This window comes from Pipistrellus hanaki, assembly GCF_964339955.1.
Source record: "Pipistrellus hanaki genome assembly, chromosome: 15".
In the NCBI taxonomy this organism is placed as follows: Eukaryota; Metazoa; Chordata; class Mammalia; order Chiroptera; family Vespertilionidae; genus Pipistrellus; species Pipistrellus hanaki.
In genome coordinates this window covers 45261530-45285791 of record NC_140517.1, presented here as the reverse complement: position 1 = coordinate 45285791, position 24262 = coordinate 45261530, and the positions used below count along the sequence as shown (strand labels likewise).

General features: G+C 57.3%; 1 protein-coding gene and 1 long non-coding RNA gene across 8 annotated transcripts in view; one reads left to right on the top strand and one right to left on the bottom strand.

Annotated features, from left to right (window-relative positions):
• Positions 1-21433, top strand: part of LIG1 (DNA ligase 1) — a 28010-nt gene extending 6577 nt beyond the window's left edge. For 6 of the 7 annotated variants that reach the window (XM_084905824.1, XM_084905825.1, XM_084905828.1 and 3 more), the window contains exons 6-29: positions 989-1084; positions 2934-3041; positions 4107-4226; positions 4429-4504; positions 7340-7366; positions 7506-7586; positions 7858-7914; positions 7995-8167; positions 8362-8528; positions 8941-9017; positions 9862-9953; positions 10157-10256; positions 11127-11212; positions 11772-11887; positions 12786-12881; positions 13137-13247; positions 14015-14086; positions 16521-16665; positions 16817-16899; positions 18065-18217; positions 18965-19018; positions 19577-19720; positions 21014-21106; positions 21228-21433. In XM_084905824.1, coding sequence (XP_084761950.1) covers positions 989-1084; positions 2934-3041; positions 4107-4226; positions 4429-4504; positions 7340-7366; positions 7506-7586; positions 7858-7914; positions 7995-8167; positions 8362-8528; positions 8941-9017; positions 9862-9953; positions 10157-10256; positions 11127-11212; positions 11772-11887; positions 12786-12881; positions 13137-13247; positions 14015-14086; positions 16521-16665; positions 16817-16899; positions 18065-18217; positions 18965-19018; positions 19577-19720; positions 21014-21106; positions 21228-21308 — 2408 coding nt within the window. In that variant the 3' untranslated portion in view covers positions 21309-21433. The remainder of the gene's footprint in view (positions 1-988; positions 1085-2933; positions 3042-4106; positions 4227-4428; positions 4505-7339; positions 7367-7505; positions 7587-7857; positions 7915-7994; positions 8168-8361; positions 8529-8940; positions 9018-9861; positions 9954-10156; positions 10257-11126; positions 11213-11771; positions 11888-12785; positions 12882-13136; positions 13248-14014; positions 14087-16520; positions 16666-16816; positions 16900-18064; positions 18218-18964; positions 19019-19576; positions 19721-21013; positions 21107-21227) is intronic. The other variant, XM_084905830.1, reaches the window with a different exon arrangement.
• Positions 1-24262, bottom strand: part of LOC311633534 — a 176790-nt gene that overhangs the window by 93662 nt on the left and 58866 nt on the right. The window lies entirely within an intron of this gene.

The following is a 24262-nucleotide window of genomic DNA, read 5'->3' as shown; positions in this document are numbered from 1 at the left end:
AACGACAGCAGTCAGTGATGCTGGTAAAGAACGTGATTGTGTGGCATGGGCCTCAGAGGGCCAGGTGGAGAGAGTTAGGGAGGATGGTCGGACAGAGCGGACACTAAGGGACTTGGTCCTGGAGGCGGGGCCGGGGAATGTGGAAAGCTTTGGAGCAGGGCAGGGACAGGTCCAGCCACAGCCGCTGCAGGGCCCTCCGGGTCATGTGAAGAAGCCACGAGACCAGGGAGAAGGTGAGAATTGGTGAAAATCATTACGGCTGCCTTTGATGAAAATCATTACGGCTGCCTTTTCTTCACCACGTGATCTCCATTTGGAATCTCCCAGAAACAGGCTGTGAAACTGACAAGGATTCAATGCAGACCATTTCTTGGGGCGGTGGGAGGTGCAGAGAAGACAGTGGTTCAGGGAAGGGGAGTCGCCAATAAGATGTGCTCTTAGGTCGGCTCCCTGGAGCTTCGTAGTCTGGGAAGTGCTGGGAATTGGCCTAAATGTGCGCGGAATGATCTGGAAGTGCGAGGGGCTGGGTGCTTACACACCAGCCCCGGCAGTCATTGGGTGAGGTAGCGCCCAGGCTCTGTTGATCCTGGTGCTCCGGGCCTCTGAGGTTCTGGGAAATGTGTCCAGGACATTCGGACATGGCCAGATCCTGGGGACACAGGCACGGAGAGCGCTGGCTGCCGTTGGGTCTGGGCTGAGCCATTCCATCCTTGCTTACTGTGGGGGGTTATTCCGTTTTGCGGATGTGGAGAGTGAGGCTCAGAGGGATTAAGGAACCTGCTCACCGTCATGCAGCCAGGAGGCAGCGTGAGCTCCAGGGACACGCTCACGCTGGGGCAGTAGCTGTGGGCAGGAGGAGAAAGGGGGGACCCAGGGCCTTTCAGGAGCCCCATCGTAAGGGGGTTGGGGGCGGGTGTGGTGCTGAGTTCACCCGGGCGGGGACAGATTGGCCAGCGAGTCGGCCACACCTCAGCCTTTGCCTTCCCAGCTCGAAAGCAGTGTTCTAAACGGAAGATTCAGGATGTCCTGGAAGAGCACAGCGCGGACAAGGGCCAAGAAGCCAAGAGGAAGAAGGTGGAAGAAGGTGAGGCACCGGGAGAGGGGTGTGTGTGTGTGTGTGTGTGTCTGACTGTGTGTCTGACTGTGTGTCTGACTGTGTGTCTGACTGTGTGTCTGACTATGTGCACAGAGGGAAACCTGGAAGGGCGTGGCCTACCCAGGAGGACAAGGTGCTAGGACCCCACTGATTGGATGCCCGTGTCCATGCCTCTAAGTCCCCACACACCAATATGGGATTTTATTGGGAGAGCATTTTGGAATATATTCACTTAGCTGTCTCAGTTTAGTTTCCATACACAGTTGCTCACTTTTTATCGTTACTTTTTGGAAATATGTCCCTCTAAAGACCCCCTTTTTCCTTGTAAGATTCACATTTTCCCAGACCCCGCAGTGCCTCAGGCATTTTTTCATGGTCCCCTCGGCCAGTACCAGACCAGTTCTGTTTATTAAGCAGTGGATATCCAAACCACTGTTTATGTTCTAGGAGCTTGGGCACTTGAGGAAAATGATACACATACGTTGAGAGGAAAATTAATATTTCTACTTTATTCTTTTAAAAAAATATATATTTTATTGATTTTTCACAGAAAGGAAGAGAGAGGGATAGAGAGTTAGAAACATCGATGAGAAGGAATCATTGATCAGCTGCTTCTTGCACACCCTCTACTGGGGATGTGCCCGCAACCAGGGTACATGCCCTTGACCGGAATTGAACCGGGACCCCTCAGTCCGCAGGCTGACGCTCTATCCATTGAGCCAAACCAGTTTCGGCTCTACTTTCTTCTTAAGTAGTCACAGTAGTTTACTAATAGGATGTCTCCGGGGTGCTGCACCATGTCTCAGGCTGGAATCCAGTTGCAAACTGCCACCCTCTCATTTCCTGTATCCTGTCCCATGCTGATTTCTGTGCGGCACTTGGTTTTTTAATCACAGAAATAGGGAAAACCAGCTTTCAAAAATGTAACATCAGAAACTGCAAGGAACGTGACCTGATACTGAAAACTAAAATACCTTGACGTAATAGTTCATCAGTGTGGCGCACAGGTCACCAGTTTCCATTAAAGTGTCAGGTATCCTGCCGGGTCCCTGTGAGTTCGTGCATCTTGGTGACGAGGGAGCTGCAGCGATAAAGATCTGATTGATCGATCGATCATTTGGGGCCTGAGAGTAGAACAGCTGCAGCCTTTGCCGCTGTCGGTTTGTTTAATAAAAGGTCTTTATTAAGCTCATCTAACCCCGGGGGAGATTTCATTTCCTGTTGGCAATTTTTAGACAGTAATGAATTTTACTCTGAATTATCAGTGTCTGGGGATGTGGGGGCGGGGGTGGCTTTTTCTACTAAGATAAATTTTCCCTAAGTTAGTTTATAGAACTTTTATTGTCACCCTGATAGGACTTTTCTCAATCAGTTTAAAATTTTTTATTGTAATCTCTAACGAGTTATCACAAGCAACTGCTATTCTGTGGTAACTAGTCTATAATAATAAAAGCATAATATGCTAATTGGACTGAATGAAGCCATGGCTGCGAGGGGAGCCGGTGCCAGCAGAGAATTTCGTGCACCGGACCTCTAGTTCTAAAATAATTATTTATAAGAAAAAACTGGCCTTGCTCAGCTGCAGGGTGACCATGGGATCAGCTTCCCTTGGAGGTCCCCACTCCCGCCCCTTCACAGCGAGCATGTCAAACTCAAAGAGGCTAACGGGTCACATAAATGAGGCGTCCGACCTTCGGGCCGAGAGTTTGACGCGCTTACTTTACAGAGACACTTGATTGGCGCAGGAAAGAATAAAGGGGCAGAACGTCTTGGGAGCTGAAATGTCCTTGGGGGCCAAAGTGATGTTTTGCCTTCTCGCTTTCCTGTGTGTCGTCAGAAGCAGAGACCCCAACAGAAAACCCCCCAAAGCCAGAAGAGGCCAAAGAGAAGAAAGCAGAAGAGGGGGGCCTGCCCCTGACGCCCCCTGAGCCCCCGAACACCTGCAGTGAGTTTCAGATCCTCTTCCCCCGCAGCCCCATCTCTGCGTTGGGGGTCAGGTGCCTTTGGGGGACAAGTCATTTAAATGAGACGGAGATTCTCAAGTGTGCGGTTTAAATGTGGATTCTGGGTTTTATTTTTGTTGGTATTTTTCTGCATGTACGTGAGACAAAAAGAGCCAGTCGTTCTTCAACAAAATGCATCTCAGGAATCATAGGTCCTAAGTGTAATTAGTTGAGCAAAAATTCAAAAAAATGTATATATTTTATTGATTTTTTACAGTGAGGAAGAGAGAGGGATAGAGAGAAACATCGATGAGAGAGAAACATCGATCAGCTGCTTCTTGCACGCCCCCTACTGGGGATGTGCCCGCTACCAAGGTACAAGCCCTTGACTGGAATCGAACCTGGGACCTTTAAGTCCGCAGGCTGACGCTCTATCCACTGAGCCAAACCGGTTTCAGCTGAGCAATAATTTTTAACGCTTTGCACTCCGCTGTCCCCTCTCAGGGAACATCGGAATTCTAGCATATCACTCGGATGTCCCCTCTCAGGGGACATTGCAGTTTATTAGTGACTACAGGGAATTGAGTTATTTCAACGCACGTTTCCGCCGCAAAGTAGCGTCGAGTAGCTGGTAACCAATGTCCAGAATGGTTCGGAGTGCAAAGGGTTAAGTTGGACAACCAGGCTGAGTTGCGGGATTTAGAGGTGAGCCTGCCCCTCACAAGCCCCGCCATCCGGTGTCCGTGAGACCCCTGAATTGGAAACACCCTGTGGGGCCGTTTTTAGGATGCAGAGTGGTGCCTGGTTTTCTGCAGCGGCAGGAGTGGGGACATTTTCTCATCGGGCTGAGATGTCTTATCCTTTCTCCAGTTTGGGGTCAAGTGCTAGAATCCCATGAGTTAGTGCTGACAAAGAAGCATCAGGCTCAAAGCTTACTCTGGGCAGAGGAAACGGGCAGAGTTGGTTAGGTTTTCCATTTAGCGGGTCAGAATGACCCAGGGGTTAACCAGTAAAAAGCTTCTGGGTGGAACCAGTTTGCAGCAGCATCGTCTGACCTCTCGCTTTAGAAGCTGAGCCGCCGACAGAAGGCGGTGCAGAGCCCATGGTGGTGGTGAAGCCAGAGCCCCAGGACGAGGACCAGGCCAAGCCGCCCCCCAAAGCTCCCAAGATGCTCAGCAGTTTCTTCGGTGAGTTTCTCCTGCCTCCCTCCCCTGGCTGTGCTGGGAGGAGGCGGGCCGGTCTTCTCCAGAGAGACCTGCAAGTCCATCGGCCTTCCTGAGTTAGAAAGCCTAATGGATACATCTCCTGGCTTGTTGAGTGTTGGGGAGGGGTGCGGGATGGGGGCTGTCAGAAGGAGACGGACCCACCATTTTCTGGCTTCCTCCCCAGCTCCCCGGAAACCGGCAACCAAAAAGGAAGTGAAAGAAGAGGAGCCTGGCCCCCCCAAAAAGGAGGCATCCAAGGGGTGAGTCAGTGTCTGTTGTTGAGTAGAGAGGACAGTGGATTGACAAGAACCAGGCAGTGGGCCCAGACCTCTTTGATTTTACTGTAAGCCTCCAAAAAGGAGACAGATAATCACAGAAAATGTTCAGCTTTAATTATACTAATGCTAATAAAAAACATATGGGGGATATTGAACATCAGCTTTGCACCCCAGTGGAGACCTAAGTGAGATGAAGTGGCACCGTTTCAGCGTGCTGTGTCAGGTGCAGCTGAAGGTTCTCCTTCTCTGCAGCGGTCCTGTGGCGGAGGCGGGCACTTTAGCCATTTCACAGGCGTCGGAACCACGGGCCCAGAGAGGTTAGGTCGGCTTTCCCGAGTCCAACAGGGGAGTGGGGGTAAGGCCAGGCCTGGACCCCAAGCCCCCTGATTCCTCAGCCTGGGCTCTTCTTCCCCACTGCCCCGTCCTGCCCCCTGGGTGTGCGTCTGTGTTTGTGCATTTAATGAAGACATTTCTCTACCACAGTCAACGTTTTATGTCTTGTTTTTTATTTCATGTCATACTGCAACCCTTTTTCTTAAAATATATTTTATTGAGATTTTATAGAGAGGGATAGAAAGCTAGAAACATAGATGAGAGAGAAACATCGATCAGCTGCCTCCTGCACACCCCCTACTGGGGATGTGCCCGCAACCAAGGTACATGCCCTTGACCGGAATCGAACCTGGGACCTTTCAGTCCGCAGGCCGACGCTCTATCCACTGAGCCAAACCGGTTTCGGCTGCAACGCTTTTTCTTACACACCCCCAGCCCGATCACTGTCTGTGCCTGAAGGCTGCCTGTAGGTGACAGCGCCCTGCAGGCCCTCCAGGTTCCTCACCTTGGAAGTGGAGATGCATTGATGACAGGAAGTTAACATACACTGTTAACCGTGTCCCAGGCGCTAGGCCGTGTGCCTCAGTGGTCCTCACAGCCACGGGGTGCAGATGCTGTTGGGGTCCCCTTTCACAGCAAGGGGATTGAGCGTGGGGCAGGGCAGCATCGTGGAGAGCTGAGACCCCAGCTCCACCCTTGCCAGCTGTGTGGCCTCAGGGAAGTAACCCTTTCTGTGCCAGTCTCCTCCAGAGGGCTTGAGGCATGTAGACTAGGCCAGTGGTCGGCAAACTGCGGCTCTTTGGCCCCTTGAGTTTTTAGCAAAGGCCAGCTTAGGAGTATCCTAATTAAGTTAATAACAGAGTACCTACCTATATAGTTTAAGTTTAAAAAATGTGGCTCTCAAAAGAAATCTCAGCTGTTGTACTGTTGGTATTTGGCTCTGTTGACTAATGAGTTTGCCGACCACTCGACTAGGCTTTGGGTATGGCCAAGCTCAACAAGTTTATAGCTGCTGCTATTTTTACTGTTATTACTATTATATGATTTTAGTGTCTTGCTTAGGTCGCACATGGGGAGTGTGGCTGAGTTGGGATTTGAGGCAGGCAGTCTGCCTGTAGAATTTATTACCCACCGTGCTCTGTTGCCTCTTGTTGGAGTAACAATAGAAACATCCAGGACGGCTACACTTATTCAACACAGTCTGTACAGTTCGCTGTGCACAGCCCTGCCCTGTTCCACCCACAATCCTGTCTGCAGAAGCATCAGCACAAGAGCTGAAAAAATCTGGAGTCTTCTCATGTACCCTTTGGTCCCCCTAGTTTTGGAATAGACAGAGGCCTGAGGCTGGGGAGTCAGTGTATTATTTATTTTTTTCAAATATCCTCATCGGAGGGTATTTTTTTCATTGACATTTTAGGAAGAATGGAAAGGGGGGGAAGGGAAGAGAGAGAGAGAAACATCAATGAGAGAGAGAGACATTGATTGGTTGTCTTCTGCATGTACCCAGACTGGGGACGGAGATCAAACCTGCAACACAGGTACCTGCCCTTAACTGGGAATCGAACCTGTGACCCTTCGGTTTGCAGGCAGATGCTCTAATCATTTAGAAACACTGGCCGGAGTATCGGCGTTGTTTTTATTTATTTATTTATTTATTTATTTTTAATTAAATTATTATCAGCGTTGTTTTTAAAATAATCCCCGCAAAATGCACCTCACGAGAATCCTTAACCTAATTTCCTCCTTAACCCTTACGACCACATGTCACTGTAGGATTTTGGTGGCTTCATCGTACAGGTGGAGACACTGGTTTGGAGATGGAAGCCACTTCTCCCGGTGACATAGCTGGTTGGTGACCAGCAGGGGTTTGAACCAGATGGTCTGACTGCAGTCTGGGCTGTGCTGGCTCCGACGGGGTCAGCGTGAGGCTCTGGTGTAGTGGTTGAGAGCAGTCTGGAGCCCTGCTACTTGTCGCTGTGTGAGGGGGTGTGGGAGGGGGGGACCGCTTAACCACTCTGGGCCCGTTTCCTGGCCTGGGGAATGCAGAAGAGCCGCACCTGCAGGACTGCTTGCCAGCAGCTGTGTGCTCTTGGCACAGTGCCTGGCACTTCCTTGCGCCCGGTGACCTCCCCCTCGTTCTGTCCACTAGAGCGAGCGCAGGAAGGCTGGTGAACAGCCCAGAGGTCTTGCAGAGTGGATGCCAAAAACCATGCTGACCCCTTTTCTGACCTCAGGCATGCTGAGCGGGACTCTACCTCAGGGCCTTTGCACTTGCTGTTCGCCCTGCCTGGGTGCTCATTTCCCTAAGAAACACTCTGCTCACCCTTCGCGTCGTTCTGCTCAGATGTATCCGCGCAGGCCTTCCCCGGCCACCCTCCGAAGTAGCATCTATCAACCCGCTTTCTCCTTCCGCTTGGCTTTATTTTGTTTTCGGGAATACTTTATAATATCTAAAGTAATTTGTTTATCTGTTTTCTCCCCCAGACTCTCCCACTTGGAGGTGAGCTCCAGGTTAGCAAACTTGATTTCCATTTACCTCTGTGCCTCGCACGGTGCTGGCCGTGGGAGATGCTCAGGAAACGTGGGCTGGAGGAGCGGCTTCGCTGTAACCCCGCCATCTGGCTTATCTCCTCTCCCTTTGCCTCCGCAGCGCCCCGGACCCGGCCAGCTACAACCCGGCCAAGAAGAACTACCACCCCATCCAGGATGCGTGCTGGACACGGGGCCAGAAGTGAGGCTCAGCCCTGCCCGCCCCGCCCGCCCTGCTGCGCTCCGGTCCCTGCCGCCGCGGGGCCTCTGGGAGGCCAGTCCTCGCAGGACACTGTCCAGGGTCTCCTGTGTTTTGGGGACACAGCAGCATTGAAGGGGACAGAGAGGAACCCCGGGAGCAGGCGGGAGCGGGGTGGGCGTGTCTTTGGGGGTAGCAAGGCTGTCCTCAGGGAGCAGCGGGTTGAGGCCAGCGTGGGTTCACAGGCCGCGCTCTGTCTCCTCTCACTTCCCAGGGTCCCTTACCTGGCTGTGGCCCGGACGTTTGAGAAGATCGAGGAGGCCTCTGCTCGGTAAGGAGCCGGGCCGCCGGGCGGGGCGGGGCGGGTGCTCCTGGCTCTGTCCCTTGCCTGGCAGCCCCTCCCTTCCCCAGGCTCCGGATGGTGGAGACGCTGAGCAACCTGCTGCGCTCCGTGGTGGCCCTGTCGCCTCCAGACCTCCTCCCCATCCTCTACCTCAGCCTCAACTGCCTCGGGCCGCCCCAGCAGGGCCTGGAGCTCGGCGTGGGGGACGGGGTCCTTTTCAAGGCGCTGGCCCAGGCCACAGGTGAGGAGGCTGCGGTGGCCACGCGGCAGGAGGGACCCTGGAGGAGGCGGAGAGGCCGGGGGGTCAAGAAGTGGGTGGGCACTAGGAGTGGGGAAGTTGGGGGCTTGCCAGGAGCACACGGAGCTGGAGAAAATGCCGGAGAATGTCGACATGCAGCTGCGGGCCTCACCCTGCTCCTCGCACTCTGCCCCCAGGTCGGCAGCTGGAGCTGGTGCGGGCCGAGATCGCCGAGACGGGCGACGTGGGGCTGGTGGCCGAGAACAGCCGCAGCACCCAGCGGCTCATGCTGCCGCCGCCCCCCCTCACCGCCGCCGGGGTCTTCGCCAAGTTCCGAGACATCGCCCGGCTCACCGGCAGCGCGGTGAGCGAGCAGGGCCCTGGCCCCGGGCCCCCACCCTGTGCCCTTCGTCTTGGGGACCCAGTGCCCCGCCTGTGGCACGGGGGCGGCTGGTTAGACTCTTCGGGGCTGGATCGTGTCAGTTCCATGAGGGGTGCAGAGCTGCCTTCTCCCCGCTCAAGGCTTCGGGAGCCTCCTCTTGGATCCCGCACCTGACCAAGTGCCAGCCGTGTGGCAGGACTCAGTGATTATTGGCTGAACAAAGCTGGGGAGGCAGAGAGCGGGCCCTTCCTCCTGAGCACGGGGCTGGGAGTGGGAAGGGGGGTGCAGTGCGGGGGCCGGTGCTCCGAGGGGGAGATCTCTCCAGGCAGCTGGGTGGCCGGGAAGAGGCGGGCCCTCTCCCTGCACCTGGGGCTGACCGCTCTGTCCCCCTCAGTCCACAGCCAGGAAGATGGACATCATTAAGGGCCTCTTTGTGGCCTGCCGCCACGCAGAAGCCCGCTACATCACCAGGTGAGCGTGGGCCGTGAGGCGGGAGGTGGAGGCAGGAGGGGCGGGCCGTGGGAACCCCAGCCCGGGCCTGGAGCCCCTAAGATGAGAGCAGCATGCACTGCGGGAGGAGGCAGTCCTGTGGGAACAGGGACACCGGTCTCCTTCCGGGGCCAGCTCCTCTCCTTGGGGGTCCTGCCCGGAGAAGAATCGGGCTTATGGGTGAAGAGTGCGACGATCGATTGGTGATGTCTGCCGTGGCCTGAGCCCGGCAGCAAGCGTGGGGGCCAGGTGAGACAGTGAAACGCCATGGGCGTCCTGGAGCGTTTCTTGGGTGCCCTGCCCTGGGCCACATGCTTCACCCCATCCGTGCCTCCTGCAGCTCTGTGAGGCAGGGTTTCCTCACCCAGTTTGCAGAGGGGAGGTGGAGGCACAGGGATGGTAAGCCTCGAGCTCCAGGTCACTGGCTTAGGCCAAGGCCTGTGCCGGGACAGGTCCTTGCCCATCACACTCTTGGGCACCACTGGGGCAGGCTCTGCTCTGGCTCCAGGCTGGCTTTGCCCCGCCTCCCCCTCCCCACGAGGTGGCAGCTGACCTCACCCAAGCCTCACCACTTTCTCTGAAGACCCCTGTGAGGCGCATAGTTCTGCCCCCAGGAAGTGCCAGTGGTGATGATTACTGGCTTCGGTTTCCTCATCTGTTCATGGGGCCGTGTGATGTTTGGGCCCCTTCTGGCTCTGAAGGGTGTTTGAGGAAAGGGTCTACAGAGGGTGGGGGTGGGGAGACTGGAGGAGCAGAGGAAGGTGTAGAGGCCAGATTGGACAGGAGTGGGCAAGCCACTGCCCCTCACCGTCTCTCTCTCTCCCAGAGCCCTGAGTGGACGGCTGCGCCTCGGGCTGGCAGAGCAGTCGGTGCTGGCCGCCCTCGCCCAGGCCGTGAGCCTCACGCCTCCAGGCCAAGGTGAGCCCCCCCCCTCCCCCCCCGGGGTCCTGTGCCCACCCCTGAGCTAACCCGGGCGTCCCTTCTCTGAAGCCCACACCCCCCGCCCCCTGTGGTTCTGTCTCCGGCTGCCACTCCAGACGCCTTCCCCAGGAGTGTCCCCGGCACCCCACCCACTGAGGACCCTGGGGTAGCTGAGCCTCTTCTGTTGGCTCTTGTCTTAGAATTCCCCCCGGCCGTGGTGGATGCTGGGAAGGACAAGACAGCAGAGGCCAGAAAGACGTGGCTGGAGGAGCAATGCATGATCCTGAAGCAGACGTTCTGGTGAGTCTGGGAGCCGCGGGGACTGACGCCCAGCGCGGGGTCAGATGTGTGCGGCGGGACGGCTCCAGGGAGAGCCATGGCGAGGGACCGGGCCTGTAGCCTCCACAGCCAGACCGCGACAGCCCAGAGTGTCAGTGGCAGGAGGGCCACGGAGCAGTTCCACACGTGCTCACGGGCACTGCTCTGGGCCAGGACCACGGTGCTGGGCACAGGGCAGTGAGTAGCCCTGCAGAGCCCCGGGCGGGGCAGAAAGACGTGGGGATTACAGCCATGCTCTCACTGTCCTCCGCCCCCCCTGGGAGAAATACTGTTTGGTTTTGCCTTTAACATTCCTGAGTGCTTCTAACGTGTCGTTAAGATGACAGATGGGGGCTGACGGCAGCTCAGACTAAGGGATACAGGGGCAGAGTGATGTGTAGTGACACAGGGAGGATGGGGGCAGGTAGCAGAGGCAGAGTGACGAGGACTCGGGGAGAGGAGAGGGCCGGCCAGGGACAGAGGGCTCAGGGGGCAGGTGGGGGCTGACCAGGGACCGAGGGCTTGGGGAGAGGGGGGGCTGACCAGGGACAGAGGGCTCGGGGAGGGGGGGGGGGCTGACCAGGGACCGAGGGCTTGGGGAGAGGGGGGGGCTGACCAGGGACAGAGGGCTCGGGGAGGGGGGGGCTGACCAGGGACCAGGGACAGAGGACTCGGTGGGGGGGCTGACCAGGGACAGAGGGCTCAGGGAGAAGGGGGGGGGGGGGGCTGACCAGGGACCAGGGACAGAGGACTAGCAGGCAGAGGTGTATCTTGCATCCAGAGCAGAGCTTCCAGGCTGCCTGACTTGAGCTCTGGAAGGACACCTCCCACTTTGTTCTGCCCCCACCCCAGCCAGGTGCCCGACCTGGACCGGATCGTCCCCGTGCTGCTGGAGCACGGCCTGCAGGGCCTCCCGGAGCACTGCCAGCTGAGTCCAGGTACAGCCACCGGGGCCTCGAACGTCTGACACAGCCTCACCTGTGCACTGCTGGCTCGGGGGAGGGAGCTGGGGCTGCCCCTCCTGCAGGCTCCTCCCCGTCCTCTCTCTCGGCCAGGCAGGCACTTCCCTAGGAACCCGCAGAACCTCTTCCCCAGGGTGGAGTGATGTTCCCTGGGGCCCACATGCGCTCCTTCCCCCTGAGCTCCGCTCTGTGTAGGTCGGATATGATTCCAAGGGCAGTGGGTCAGGCCGGACAGTCTCTCACACCGAGTCCAGAGGAAGCCAGGGGCCAGGGCGGGCACTCGGCTGTGCTCTGGGATCACCCAGGGACCCAGGTTTCTTCTCTTGCCACCCTGTCATCCCAAGATTGTCACCCTCATGTGCATAATCACAGATGGCCTACGTCTCCGTTCTGGATACGGAAAGAGAGAGGGGACAGCCAGATTCCTGTGAGGGGTGACCCAGACCCTACACACACCGCTTGTGTGCCGTAGCAGTCGCACAGTCGGTGGTCCCTCGGCCCATCTTCCCTAACTCTCCCTCCCCTCCCCGCCCAGGGGTCCCCCTGAAGCCGATGCTGGCCCACCCCACCCGGAAAGTCAGCGAGGTCCTGAAGCGCTTCGATGAGGCGGCCTTCACCTGCGAGTACAAATACGACGGGCAGAGGGCGCAGGTACGGGGGGATGCATCCTCCAGCAGGATGGACAGGCCAGAGAGCAGGGCGGGGGGCAGCCAGACCCCGGCTCAGACCCGGCCTCTGCGACCTCCCAGCTGCCCTGCACGCTCGGGGCTTAGTTCCCGCCTCTGCGATGGTGCAATAACCGCCCGCTCACTGGCTGATTTGAAAATCGATTCTATTTGGTAAAGTCGTCAGAATTCCTGACCCACAGCCATGGGAGCTCAGGAAGTGTCAGCTGTGCTCGTGTCCTGCTGGTGGGTGTGTGCATTGTAGCAGATGCCGTGTGAGCACAGGTGCGGTTACCCAGACCTGTGTCCTGTGACCCGGGGCTGGAGGCGTCCTGTGGGGTCTGTAAGGATGCTCCTCGCTTTTCTGTTCATCGCCTGGGGACAACGGAGCACCGTGTCACAGATGGGTCTTCAAAACCCAGAGGAAAATAAGAAACAAAATGGCTTACAACAGCGACAGTGATTTGAAATACTATACATGCACGTTTTAAGTCATATATGTGTTACACCCCACACAGCTATTTCTTGCGATAACATATGTATAAAGTGGCATCCATGTAGTGGGTGGTTATTCTCGTTGGCTAGAGCACTAGAACCAGGCTGTATGACAGTAAATATATTCACAGTAAAACCCAGGGTAATAGTCACAGCATAACAACATCCAGACACATCACATAGGAAGGCCCTTGTGCGGACGGAGAGGGGCGGGGCTGGGATGACAAGAAGGACGAGGGTGGGAGATGCTGTTCGAAAGGAGACCATGTGCTCAGGTCTCTGAGCCAGTCCTCCTTCAGAGCTCCCCCCAGGAAAGGGGTCAGAGAGAAAGGAGGGGCTTCCTGGGGGGACTGGGCTCTGACTGCCTCTCCCCTCCCCCTCTGTCCCAGATCCATTTTCTGGAAGGCGGGGAGGTGAAGATCTTCAGCAGGAATCAGGAGGACAATACCGGAAAGTACCCTGACATCATCAGCCGCATCCCCAAGGTGGGTGTCTGCCACCCCCTTCCCTCTCTCCCCTGCGGCTGGGGCCGCGGTTACTGCTGCAAAGAGCCGGGCTTGGCCAGGCCAGCTCGGTGCAGCCCGGAGCCTGGGTCCGTGTCCGCATGTCTCTCTGAGTTCGGTGTCACGTTGTCAGTGGACCTTGGGGGCTGCAGCAGGAGAAGGACATTTGTTCCCCTGGGTCTGCCTGTTGGCCTCGTCCTCGCCTCTCACCAGCCCTGGGTCCCCTCCTCCTTTCAGATCAAACTCCCGTCAGTCACGTCTTTCATCCTGGACACGGAGGCTGTGGCGTGGGACCGGGAGAAGAAGCAGATCCAGCCCTTCCAAGTGCTCACCACCCGCAAACGCAAGGTAGGCTCAGCCACGTCACTGCCTGCCACGGTCCCCTCCCCCCTCTTCCTCCCAGGCCCGCCCAGTCCCCAGAGGGTCAGAGTGTTCGTCAGGACGCAGGTCTCAGCCTGTGCAGCGTGGCTGCCGCCGCTCCAGCCATTGCATTCTCATCCCAGCAGGCAAGGAGAAAACAGGAAAGGGCTATTTAAAAAAAATATATATTTTTTTATTGATTTTTTACAGAGAGGAAGAGAGAGGGATAGAGAGTTGGAAACATCCATGAGAGAGAGAAACATCAATCAGCTGCCTCTTGCACACCCCCTACTGGTGATGTGGCCGTAACCAAGGCACAGGCCCATGACCAGAATTGAACCTGGGACCTTTCAGTCCTCAGGCCGACACCCTATCCACTGAGCCACACTGGTTTTGGCAGGAAGAGCTATTTTCCTACATCTCTATGTTTTATGTTGAAAGAAGGTCTGTTCCAGGAGCCCCACAGCCTGCACCCCAGCAAACTTTATTCTCATTGGCCAGCAGTGTGTCCTGTCACCACCATAGCTGCAAGGGAGGCTGGGAGAACAGGTGCCTGACACGGGAGAGGCGGGGATCCGCTGAGCGCCATCACAGTTCAGTGTCGGGGCTGGCCGTGTCCCCACCCGCCCAGCCGTGTGGCCTGTTGGCGGAGCAGGGAGTGGTGGTGACAGCAGTGTCTGCCGCAGGCAGGATGGCAGGGGACCAGCCAGGCCCGACTCACCTTTCCCCGCCCTCTCTCTTCTGCCCCAACCCAGGAGGTGGATGCCGCGGAGATCCAGGTGCAGGTGTGTCTGTATGCCTTCGACCTCATCTACCTCAACGGAGAGGTGAGTCCGGCTTCACTTCCGGGGCAGCCGAGGGCGGAGCGAGTTTCACTCTCACTCTGTCACGTCACTGAGGGGAGAGGCACTCCTGGGCAGCCGTGCCCCTAGTCCAGGGAGTCGTGTGGGTCCCCAGGACCCTCCGGGGGTCTGGGCGGCCCTCCCTGCCCAGCTGCACACTGTGAGGCGGGTCTTCTCCATGTGGTGCGGCTGCCAGCGCAGACGTGAGGACACAGCACGTGCTAAGCCAGTGTTTTTGAGATCATCACTTTTATTACATAGTTATTTATTATTACTTAAAACTTTATTATTATTATTTTTAAAAAATATATTTTATTGATTTTCTACAGAGATTAAGGGAGAGAGATAGAGAGCCAGAAACGTCGATGAGAGAGAAACATTGACCAGCTGCCTCTTGCACACCCCCCACTGGGGATGCGCCCGCAACCCAGGCACATGCCCTTGACTGGAATCGAACCTGGGACCCTTCAGTCTGCAGACCGACGCTCTATCCACTGAGCCAAACCGGTTTTGGCTAAAACGTTATTTTAGATTTCAGAGGAAAGGAGAGCGGGGGAGAGGTAGAAACATCAATGAATCGAACTGTGACCTCCTGGTTCATAGGTGGATGCTCAGCCACTGTGCCACGCTGGCCAAGCATCATCATTTATTATTGTTTTTAAAAATATGTTTTTATTTAATTATCTACCTATTTATTTATTTAGCGAGGAAGGGAGAGGGAGAGATAGACAGGGGCTGGGGGCTGGTGTAGGGCTGGGTGGGACCCCTCGCTCCAGAGGGAAACATTCACAGCCAAGATGGCCCCTCCCAACTTTAAACCACCCTGCGTGGATTTGGGAGCAGCCAGCTCCTTGATTCTGCCCCTCCCACCAGTCTTGATGTGCTTCTTCGTTAATGTCTTAGTTGTAGGACTTCTGTGTAGCCAGATTCCAGGTGGTTCTGAGTGATGGCCGTTCTGTATTTTAGTTGTAAATTTCAATGTGGTTGTGGGAGGTGGTGATACTGCGTTTACCTATGCTGCTATTTTCCCTACTTTTTTAAAAAAAAATTTTATTCTTAAAATATATTTTATTGATTTTTCACAGAGAGGAAGAGAGAGGGATACAGAGTTAAAAACATCGATGAGGGAGAATCATCAATCAGCTGCCTCTTGCACACCCCCACTGGGGATGTGCCCGCAACCAAGGTACATGCCCTTGCCGAGAATCGAACCCGGGACCCTTCAGTCCCCAGGCCGATGCTCCATCCACTGAGCCAAACCGGTTTCAGCTATTTTCCCTACTTCTTCAAAAAATATTTTTGTATTGATTTGAGAGAGAGAAAGCCCCACATTGATTTGCTGTTCCACTTGTGCATTCACTGGCTGGGTCTTGTATATGCCTGACTGGAAATCGAACCCAAAACCTTGGTGCATTGGGACCAACTCGAACCAGCTGAGCTGCGTGGCTCCAGAAATTCCAGCGTTAAAAATGGTCACACTGTGTGTTTATTAGACGGTTCCCAGCACAGTGGCTCCCAGGGTGGGCACATAATTGCACGTTCAGCTCCTTTCTGTCCTAAAGGGGCAGGGTTGAGCTGTGACAAGGATGGGAGTACCCGCAGAGCTGAGGATAGAGTAGAATTTGGTTCTTCATCGGAAGAGGTTGCTGCTGTGCATCAACATGGAAAATACCCTCTCAGGGGCATGTCTGTGTCATAGCATCAACATGGAAAATACCCTCTCAGGGGCATGTCTGTGTCATAGCATCAACATGGAAAATACCCTCTCAGGAGCTTGTCTGTGTCATAGCATCAACATGGAAAATACCCTCTCAGGAGCTTGTCTGTGTCATAGCATCAACATGGAAAATACCCTCTCAGAAGCATGTCTGTGTCATAGCATCAACATGGAAAATACCCACTCAGGAGCATGTCTGTGTCAGCATAATGATCGTAGGCTTCTTTCTGCCTTGGTTCAATTGGTGTTAAAAAAGGAATAATAGCCGAAACCGGTTTGGCTCAGTGGATAGAGCGTCGGTCTGTGGACTGAAAGGTCCCGGGTTCGATTCCGGTCAAGGGCATGTACCTTGGTTGCGGGCACATACCCAGTAAGAGATGTGCAAGAGGCAGCTAATCGATGATTCTCTCTTATCGATGTTTCTAACTCTCTATCCCTCTTCCTTCCTCTGTAAAAAAAATCAATAAAATATATTAAAAAAAAGGAACAATAGTCTTAGTTACAAGAGACTGTCCAAGCTCCAGCAGGGCCGTGGCTCCCCGTCTTCCGCCCCTGGGGCCCTCGGATCTGAAAGGTCTCCAGCCCCGGCTCAGAGTCTCAGAGCCCTCGTGTCGGCTGGTTCTCCCCTCTCCCGGCTCTCCTTCGCTCCTGTGACGTGTGCTCCCTGTTTTGGCGTCCCTTCCTCTCTCGCCTGTCCCTCAGTCCCTGGTCCGGGAGCCGCTCTCCCGGCGCCGGCAGCTGCTCCGGGAGAACTTCGTGGAGACGGAGGGCGAGTTTGTCTTCGCCACCTCCCTGGACACCAAGGACACGGACCAGATCGCAGAGTTCCTGGAGCAGTCGGTGAAAGGTGAGGTGCCGGCCCCGCCCCCCCCACTGCGGCCAGCAGCCGGCCCGTGATCCGCTGTGCTCCCGGCCCGCCCTGGGCGGTTCGCCCCAGATCCTGCCTGCTCCTGCCGCCGCGAGCCCCGGCCTCACAGGGGCGGCCTCTGTCTCCTCAGACTCCTGCGAGGGGCTGATGGTGAAGACCCTGGATGTCAACGCCACCTACGAGATCGCCAAGAGGTCGCACAACTGGCTCAAGGTGACTGCCTGCCCCCAGCCTTCCCGCTGAGCCCTGGCCCCGGCGATCGTTCCCGACCAGGACGCTGACTTCAAGTCTTACCCTTCGCCCTGTCTGAGCTCGGGAGCCTTTTCCTGAGCCCCCGGCCTCACTGCGCAGCCTCGGGTCTCCCCCGCCAGTCCTCGCTAATGACATGGCCAGCTCAGGGCCCTGAGCCGCAGCGGAGAGCCAGATGAGGCTTCTCTTCTCCCGAGCCTGCCTTCCCTGTGGGCGAGGCGGTCGGAGGGCGCGGGGAGAGAGTCCGGAGCGGTGAGTGCTGTGAAGGAAGACGTCAGCTCAGGGACAGCGAGGGCAGTTGGAAAAAGCCTCTCCAGAGGCCACGTTCGGGTCAAGACACAGGCGACAGGAAAGGCCGGCCGCGTGATTATCAGCACGGACACTTGGGCGGGGCGAGCAGCAAGTGCAAAGGCCCTGAGGTCGGAACAGGCTGTGTGTGTACCGGGAGCAAGGCCCTTGGCTGTGGGGTCGGTGGGGAGCAGGCCCGGATCACACAGCGCCCTGGGGACTGTGGTCAGAGGAAACTGGGTCGTCCTAAGAGGTTCTGGGCAGGAAAGCACGTGATCTGATTGTCATCTGCACAGTCCTCTGCTGGTCCGGGTGGTGATGGGGGGGCAGGGGCAGAAGCAGGAGCACGGGGAGGCTGCTGTTTGGTGGGAATGATGGAGGCTCGATGGAGCGGGCCATGAGGAGGGGGAACAAGGATTGGATGGAGCAGGGAGGGTTTGGAGTTGAGCTGGCCGGGCCTGCACCTTTAGGAGTCATCTATGGTCTGTCCCTCCCCATGGACTGACAGCAGCTCTGAGGGCAGGAACCTTTCTATGCATCCCCGAGGCCCAGCTCCTGCCTGGCTCACAGTTGGCACTAATCAGTGTTTCCGGGACGAATGGATCAGTGCTCTGTGGGAAGGAGGGAGTGAGGGAAAGGGGATCCAGCATGACCCCAGGTCTCCCCGGCCCGCCCGTCCCCTCCGTCACCTGCTCCTCCCAGGGCGCCGCCTCTTTCCCTCCTTTCAGCCTCGATGGCCGTCCATGTCCATCCTCAGTGGCCCCGCTCAGTCTTCTTTATGGAAACTCCTCTCCAGTCTCCCACGCCACCACTCCCGTGACTCTCCCCTCACCTCCCCCAGCTGAAGAAGGACTACCTGGACGGCGTGGGCGACACCCTGGACCTCGTGGTGATCGGCGCCTACCTGGGCCGGGGGAAGCGGGCCGGCCGCTACGGGGGCTTCCTGCTGGCCGCCTACGACGAGGACAGCGAGGAGCTGCAGGCCATCTGCAAGGTGCGGCGGGGCCGGCGCGGGCGCGGGGAGGGCAAAAGAGAAACATTTTCATTTTCATTTAAAAAATGTTCAGTACATTTTTATTGATTTAGAGAGGAAGGGAGAAGGAAGGAGCAAGAGATAGAAATATCAGTGATGAGAGAATCATTGATCGGCTGCCTCCTGCTGTCCCCTACTGGGATCGAGCCTGCAACCCAGGCATGTGCCCTGACCGGGAATCAAACTGTGACCGCCTGGTTCATAGGTTGATGCTCAACCATTGAGCCACACCGTCCGGGCTAAAGCGAGAAGATCATAAGGCTCTCAGTACAAAGGGCTTTCTGTTGACATTTTAGATCAGTGGTGTGAAGTTGTCCATCTTACTGTATTGCCCGCATCAAAGAGTATTTTTTAGCCTTGACTGTTTGGGTGAAAGAAAACTCTCGGCAGTGTTCCGACTGGACATGACCCCAGTTATGGGGCAGGAGGGATGTCAGGGCCCAAGGGAGAGACTTCCGTTCAGGGAGACAGAGCGGAAGGAGCAGGGACAGTCGCCCTGAGATTTGTCCTCCATCCCCGGGCTGCGAGGGGCTGGCGGATGCCCAGCGCCCCGTGGTTTCTGTGGGTGCTGGTTAGTGCGGAGCGGGCGGGGGCGCTCTGTGCGGATTCGGGGCCCCGCGGAGCGGGCGGGGGGCGCTCTGTGCGGATTCGGGGCCCCGCGGAGCGGGGAGGCAGTGCTGGCCGCTGACCTGTCTGTCCTTCCCGCAGCTCGGAACCGGCTTCAGCGACGAGGAGCTGGAGGAGTACCACCAGACCCTGCAGGTGAGCAGCCCGGCTCCGGTGCCACACGCAGGGGCAGCGCAGCTGGCTTCGGGGGGGCAAGTCCCAGCTGGGCCGGCCACTCGCCAGTGCTGCCAGTCAGGGCCCGTCTCCCCGCGCTAGGTGCCTCGGCCCCAGCAGGGGGCCGTCTCCGGCAGGGCGCTCTTGTGGGGTTCCCTGAGTCGATCCTTAGGGTGCTGGCTGAGTGTTTGAGGTCATGGTCACAGGTGTTCCGGGCGTGACTGTCCTTTGTGTTGGTATCTGTGATTCCGTTCCTGTCCATTCTTTGGCGCTCTCTCTCTCTCTAGGTCTCTGTCCCCACCTCTAGGGGTCTCTGTCCCTCTCTCTGCCTCTGTCAGTCTTAATTTCTGTCTCAGCTCCCAGGGTCTCTGTCTTTCTTTATTCCTTCTCCCATTGCTCCCCACCCCCCATTCCTGGCTTTGTCTTTAAGGAAAGTTTGTGTCTCTATCTTCCCCCATTTGCCTCACTTCCCAACCCCACAACCCTCCATCTTGATTCTGAGACCCGAGATCCTCTCTTCCCCCTCCCCTGCTCCCGCAGGCCCTGGTGGTGCCCGCCCCTCGCTCCTACGTCCGGGCGGACGGCGCCGTGGCCCCGGACCACTGGCTGGAGCCCCGCACCGTGTGGGAGGTCAGGTGCGCGGACCTGTCCCTCTCGCCCATCTACCCCGCGGCCCGCGGCCTGGTGAGTGAGTGACGGATGTGCCTGGGGTAGAGCCTCCGGAGGAATTCCTGACGGGAGAGTGGGGAGGCCCTTCCTGGGGGGCATTGGGAAACCCCGAGCTTGCATCTTATTTGGGTGTCAGATAACTGGGTCAAAGTCTTTTGTTTCATTTAAAAATATATATATCTTATTGATTTTTTACAGAGAGGAAGGGAGAGGGATAGAGAGTTAAAAACATCAATGAGAGAGAAACATTGATCAGCTGCCTCCTGCACACCTCCTCCTGGGGATGTGCCCATAACCAAGGTACGTGCCCTTGGCTGGAATCGAACCAGGGACCCTTGAGTCTGCAGGGCGATGCTCTATCCACTGAGTCAAACCAGTGGATAGAGCATCGCCCTGCAGACTCAAGGGTCCCTGGTCTTTTATTTTTTAAAGAGAAATGCACCAGGAGTAGAAAGAAAACAGTGAAATTGCTGTTTCACACTCAGCTCTTAAGTAATTTCTGAAAACACGGTTCTTCTAAGGAAAAGCTTATGACCCGGCCTGTTCCATTTCTGTCTTCACTGTAATTAATTCCCACACCACCTGCTGTCCAGGTCCTTCTCTCCTGGCGGTTCGGTCCTCACCACGGGGAGGGCCGGGCCGCGGAGGCGCTGCCGGTGCCCAGCGCGGGCTCTGAGCTCGCTTCCTCCCCGGGAGAGACGGGGTCTCCCGTTCAGTGTGAGGTTCCTCCGATCTCTCCATCCAGCTTTTCTGTTAGAAGTGGCTTCCGTGCAAAGGCGGAGCCTGTATTTGGGACCGCATTTCTTTGAATCTTCTCACTCTGAAGCCAGGGTCCCGGGAGCAGGTGTGGGCGCAGCCTGGGCAGCGGGTGCTGTGCCGGCAGCAGGCACCTGTGTGCACGTGTTTATCCTCAGGCGCCGAGCAGCCCCGCCCTCAGGGGGACCAGAGCCCGGGAGCTGAGGGACTGGCCCCTCTCGGGGCTCCTGGCTCCCGGGAGTGGGGGGCTGGGATCTGACCCCACAGTCCGGTTCCAGAATCCACACCCGACTCCGCTGCTCTGCGTCTGGCCCTCATAACGCCAACCGCCTGAACCACAGCGGTCACAGCTGGCATTTCTTAAGCGCTGCCGCGGGCCAGGACGGTCCCGAGGGCTCATTGTCTTACTGACCCCTTACAACAGCCTCTGCTCAGCCCGCGGTTCGGGTCAGGACGCGGCCAGAGGTGCAGGAGCGGGAGGGGACTTGGTGGGGAATGGTTAGCGAGGCCCAAGGCTGGGCCACAGGAGGTCCCATCACCACCCCCCTCCAGGTGGATAGTGAGAAGGGGATCTCCCTCCGCTTCCCGCGGTTTGTCCGCGTCCGTGAAGACAAGACGCCCGAGGAGGCCACCACCAGTTCCCAGGTGAGGCCCGGAGGGGGCGCTGCCCGGCCCGAGAGCGGATCGGAGAGGGGGGCGCTGACCTGCAGTGGGGGTGAGGGGCGGGGCGGCCCTGGCTCTGACCGCCGCCTGCCCTGTCTCCCAGGTGGCCTGGCTGTACCGGAGGCAGAGTGTCCAGGAGGACACAGACCAGGACTCCGACCAGGACCTGGAGGCTTTCTGCTAGGCCCTGCCCTCCGGACGGCGGCCAGCACCGCCGGTGTCAGAAGCAGACGTGGTGTCAGTGTGTGTGCGGGTGTGGTTTAATGTGGGAATTTAGTCGTTTCTAAAAAATAAATAATTATTAACCCCGGCTCCGTGTCCAGGTCTTGCTGGGCTCTGGGTGCTCTGATAGCTCACGTGTGGAACACGTGCCTTCCAGCAGCGACTTCCAGCAGAGACAGGAACATCTTCCCCCGCACTGTGCACTGTGACAGCCGCCCCCAGCGGCCAGCACTTGAAATGTGGCCAGTGCAATGAGGACATATTCTTATATTTATTTTTACTTATATATTAAAATGCTAGAGGCCTGGTGCTGAAAATTGTGCACTGGGTGGGGAGGGCAGGGGGCAGTCCCTCAGACCAGCCTGCACCCTCTGGCAGTCTGAGCGCCCTTGGGGGACAGCCTCCTGCCACTGGGCTCGCCGGCTGTGAGCCCGGCTTCCGGCTAAGCAGGGCTTCCCTGTGACCACCTGGGCAGCTCCTGCCCCTGGTGGTCGGTGGGCGTCATAGCAACCAGTCCCGTCATTTGGCCAATTTGCATATTAGCCTTTTATTATATAGGATGTTTTTATTGATATTAATTTTTTTTCCTTTTTAAAAAAATATATTTTATTGATTTTTCACAGAGATGAAGAGAGAGGGATAGAAAGTTAGAAACATCTATGAGAGAGAATCATCGATCAGCTGCCTCTTGCACACCCCCTACTGGGGATGTGCCGGCAACCAAGGTACATGCCCTTGCCCGGAATCGAACCCGGGACCTTTCAGTCCGCAGGCCGACGCTCTATCCACTGAGCCAAACCGGTCCCGGCTAATTTTTTTTCTTATTTTATTTATTTATTTTTTTAAAGAGAGGAAGGGAGAGACATAGAGAGCTAGAAATGTCGATGAGAGAGAAACATCGACCAGCTGCCTCTTGCACACCTCCTACTGGGGATGTGCCCCCAACCAACATACTTGCCCTTGACTGGAATCGAACCTGGGAACTTTCAGTCCGCAGACCGATGCTCTACCGCTGAGCCAAACCAGTTTTGGCTTTATTGATATTTAGAGAGAGGAAGAGAGAGGGATAGAGAGAATCATGAATGAGAGAGAAACATCGATAGGCTGCCTTCTGCAAGCCCCCTACTGGGGATCGAGCCTGACATCGAGGCATGTGCCCTGACCAGGAATCGAAGTGCTGATCTCTTGGTTCCTCGGTCAGTGCTCAACCACTGAGCCACACTGGCTGGGCTCTATTTCTTTTTAATTAAATTTCACCTAAGTAGCTCCATGTGGTGAGTGGCTATTGCATTGGATAGTGGCAGTTTCAACCTTAGAAACTCATTTAACCTCCCAGCCACCTAACCTGGGGCCACTGTCCCAGAGGACAGGGAAGCACAGAGGTGGGAGGGGCTCGGCCAGGGCCGGAGCGGGTGTGCTGGCACCCGGGCCTGACTCCACTGGCTCTGGGCCCACACTTTTCGGGGACGGCCCTCCGCCTGGGGGACGGGAAGTTACAGTGACCTGCGAGACCCAGCTCCGCCTCGCACCCCTGCGGCTAGGCCTGGCCTCAGTCCTCACACAACCCTTGGACTGACCCGTGGGGCCGGCAGCGGATGTGCACACCACAGGTGAGGCAGGGAGGGGAACCCAGGGCAGCCACTGCTGGCGGCTTCTCATCCTGGGGGCGGCGATTGCCCTCCGATCAAATGGCTTTTGTGTCTCAGCTAAGAGTTCCTAACAGCTCTGTCTTAAAGGACCAGTATGCACCCATGTTCATCACGTTCAGTAAAATGCTTAAGGCAGTAATATGTGATGGGGCCTCAGACATTGTGCCTGTGGGTCCCGGTGTCTGTCTTGCTCTGTGGAGCCCACGGTTCCTTTAGGTGAGCACCGGGGTCTCCCTCCCTGCACCCCGCAGGCCTCCGGGAACACACGTCCCGAGCAGCCCCGGCTGCCATGTCCTTCTGCCAGGGCTGGGCCGGGGCATCCGCTCCCCAAACACCCTCACCTGCCCCACCGGGTCGGGACTGTCATTATCCCAGTTCACAGACGGGACACTGAGGCCCAGGAATGGACGGTCCTTCCCCTCGGCCCACTGTCCAGGAGGCGGGACCGGGATCCGGTCCAGGCCGTGGGCAGGAGCCCCTGTGTGCATTGCCACGGACTAGTGTCTCCCGAGAGTAAGGTGACCAGACGTCTGCTTTTGGCGGGACAGTCCCGATGTGTAACCATTTGTCCCGCGTCGTTTTAAAAGTCCCAATTTAAAAAAAAAAAAATCGGGACTGTTTCAAAACATCGCGGGACTCCGGACAAATTGTTAAAAATCAGGACGTCTGGTCCCCTTAGCGGGCCTCGTGTGCCCCTGCGAGGAGCTGGTGCCTTACGCCCAGGCTCGGAGGTGGCGGGTCTGGGGGAAAGAGATGGTGCTGACACTGAAGAGATGGAGGATAAGACACTGAAGGGGTGAGCCTGGCAGCCTCCCCGCGCCTCCCAGCTCTTCCCTGCTCCTCCGCTCTCCTCCCCTCTCCTCCCCTCTCCTCCCCCTCCTCCCCCCTCCTCCCCCCTCCCCCCCCCTCCCCCCCCTCCCCCCCCTCCCCCCCCTCCCCCCCCTCCCCCCTCCTCCCCCTCCTCCCTCTCCTCCCCCCTCCTCCCCCCTCCCCCCCCTCCCCCCTCCTCCCCCCTCCTCCGCTCTCCTCCCCTCTCCTCCCCCCCTCCCCCCCCCTCCCCCCCCCCTCCCCCCCCTCCTCCCCCTCCTCCTCCTCCCCCTCCTCCTCCTCCCCCTCCTCCTCCTCCCCCTCCTCCTCCCCCTCCTCCCCCCTCCTCCCCCCTCCTCCCCCTCCTCCTCCTCCCCCTCCTCCTCCTCCCCCTCCTCCTCCTCCCCCTCCTCCTCCCCCCTCCTCCCCCCTCCTCCCCCCTCCTCCCCCCTCCTCCCCC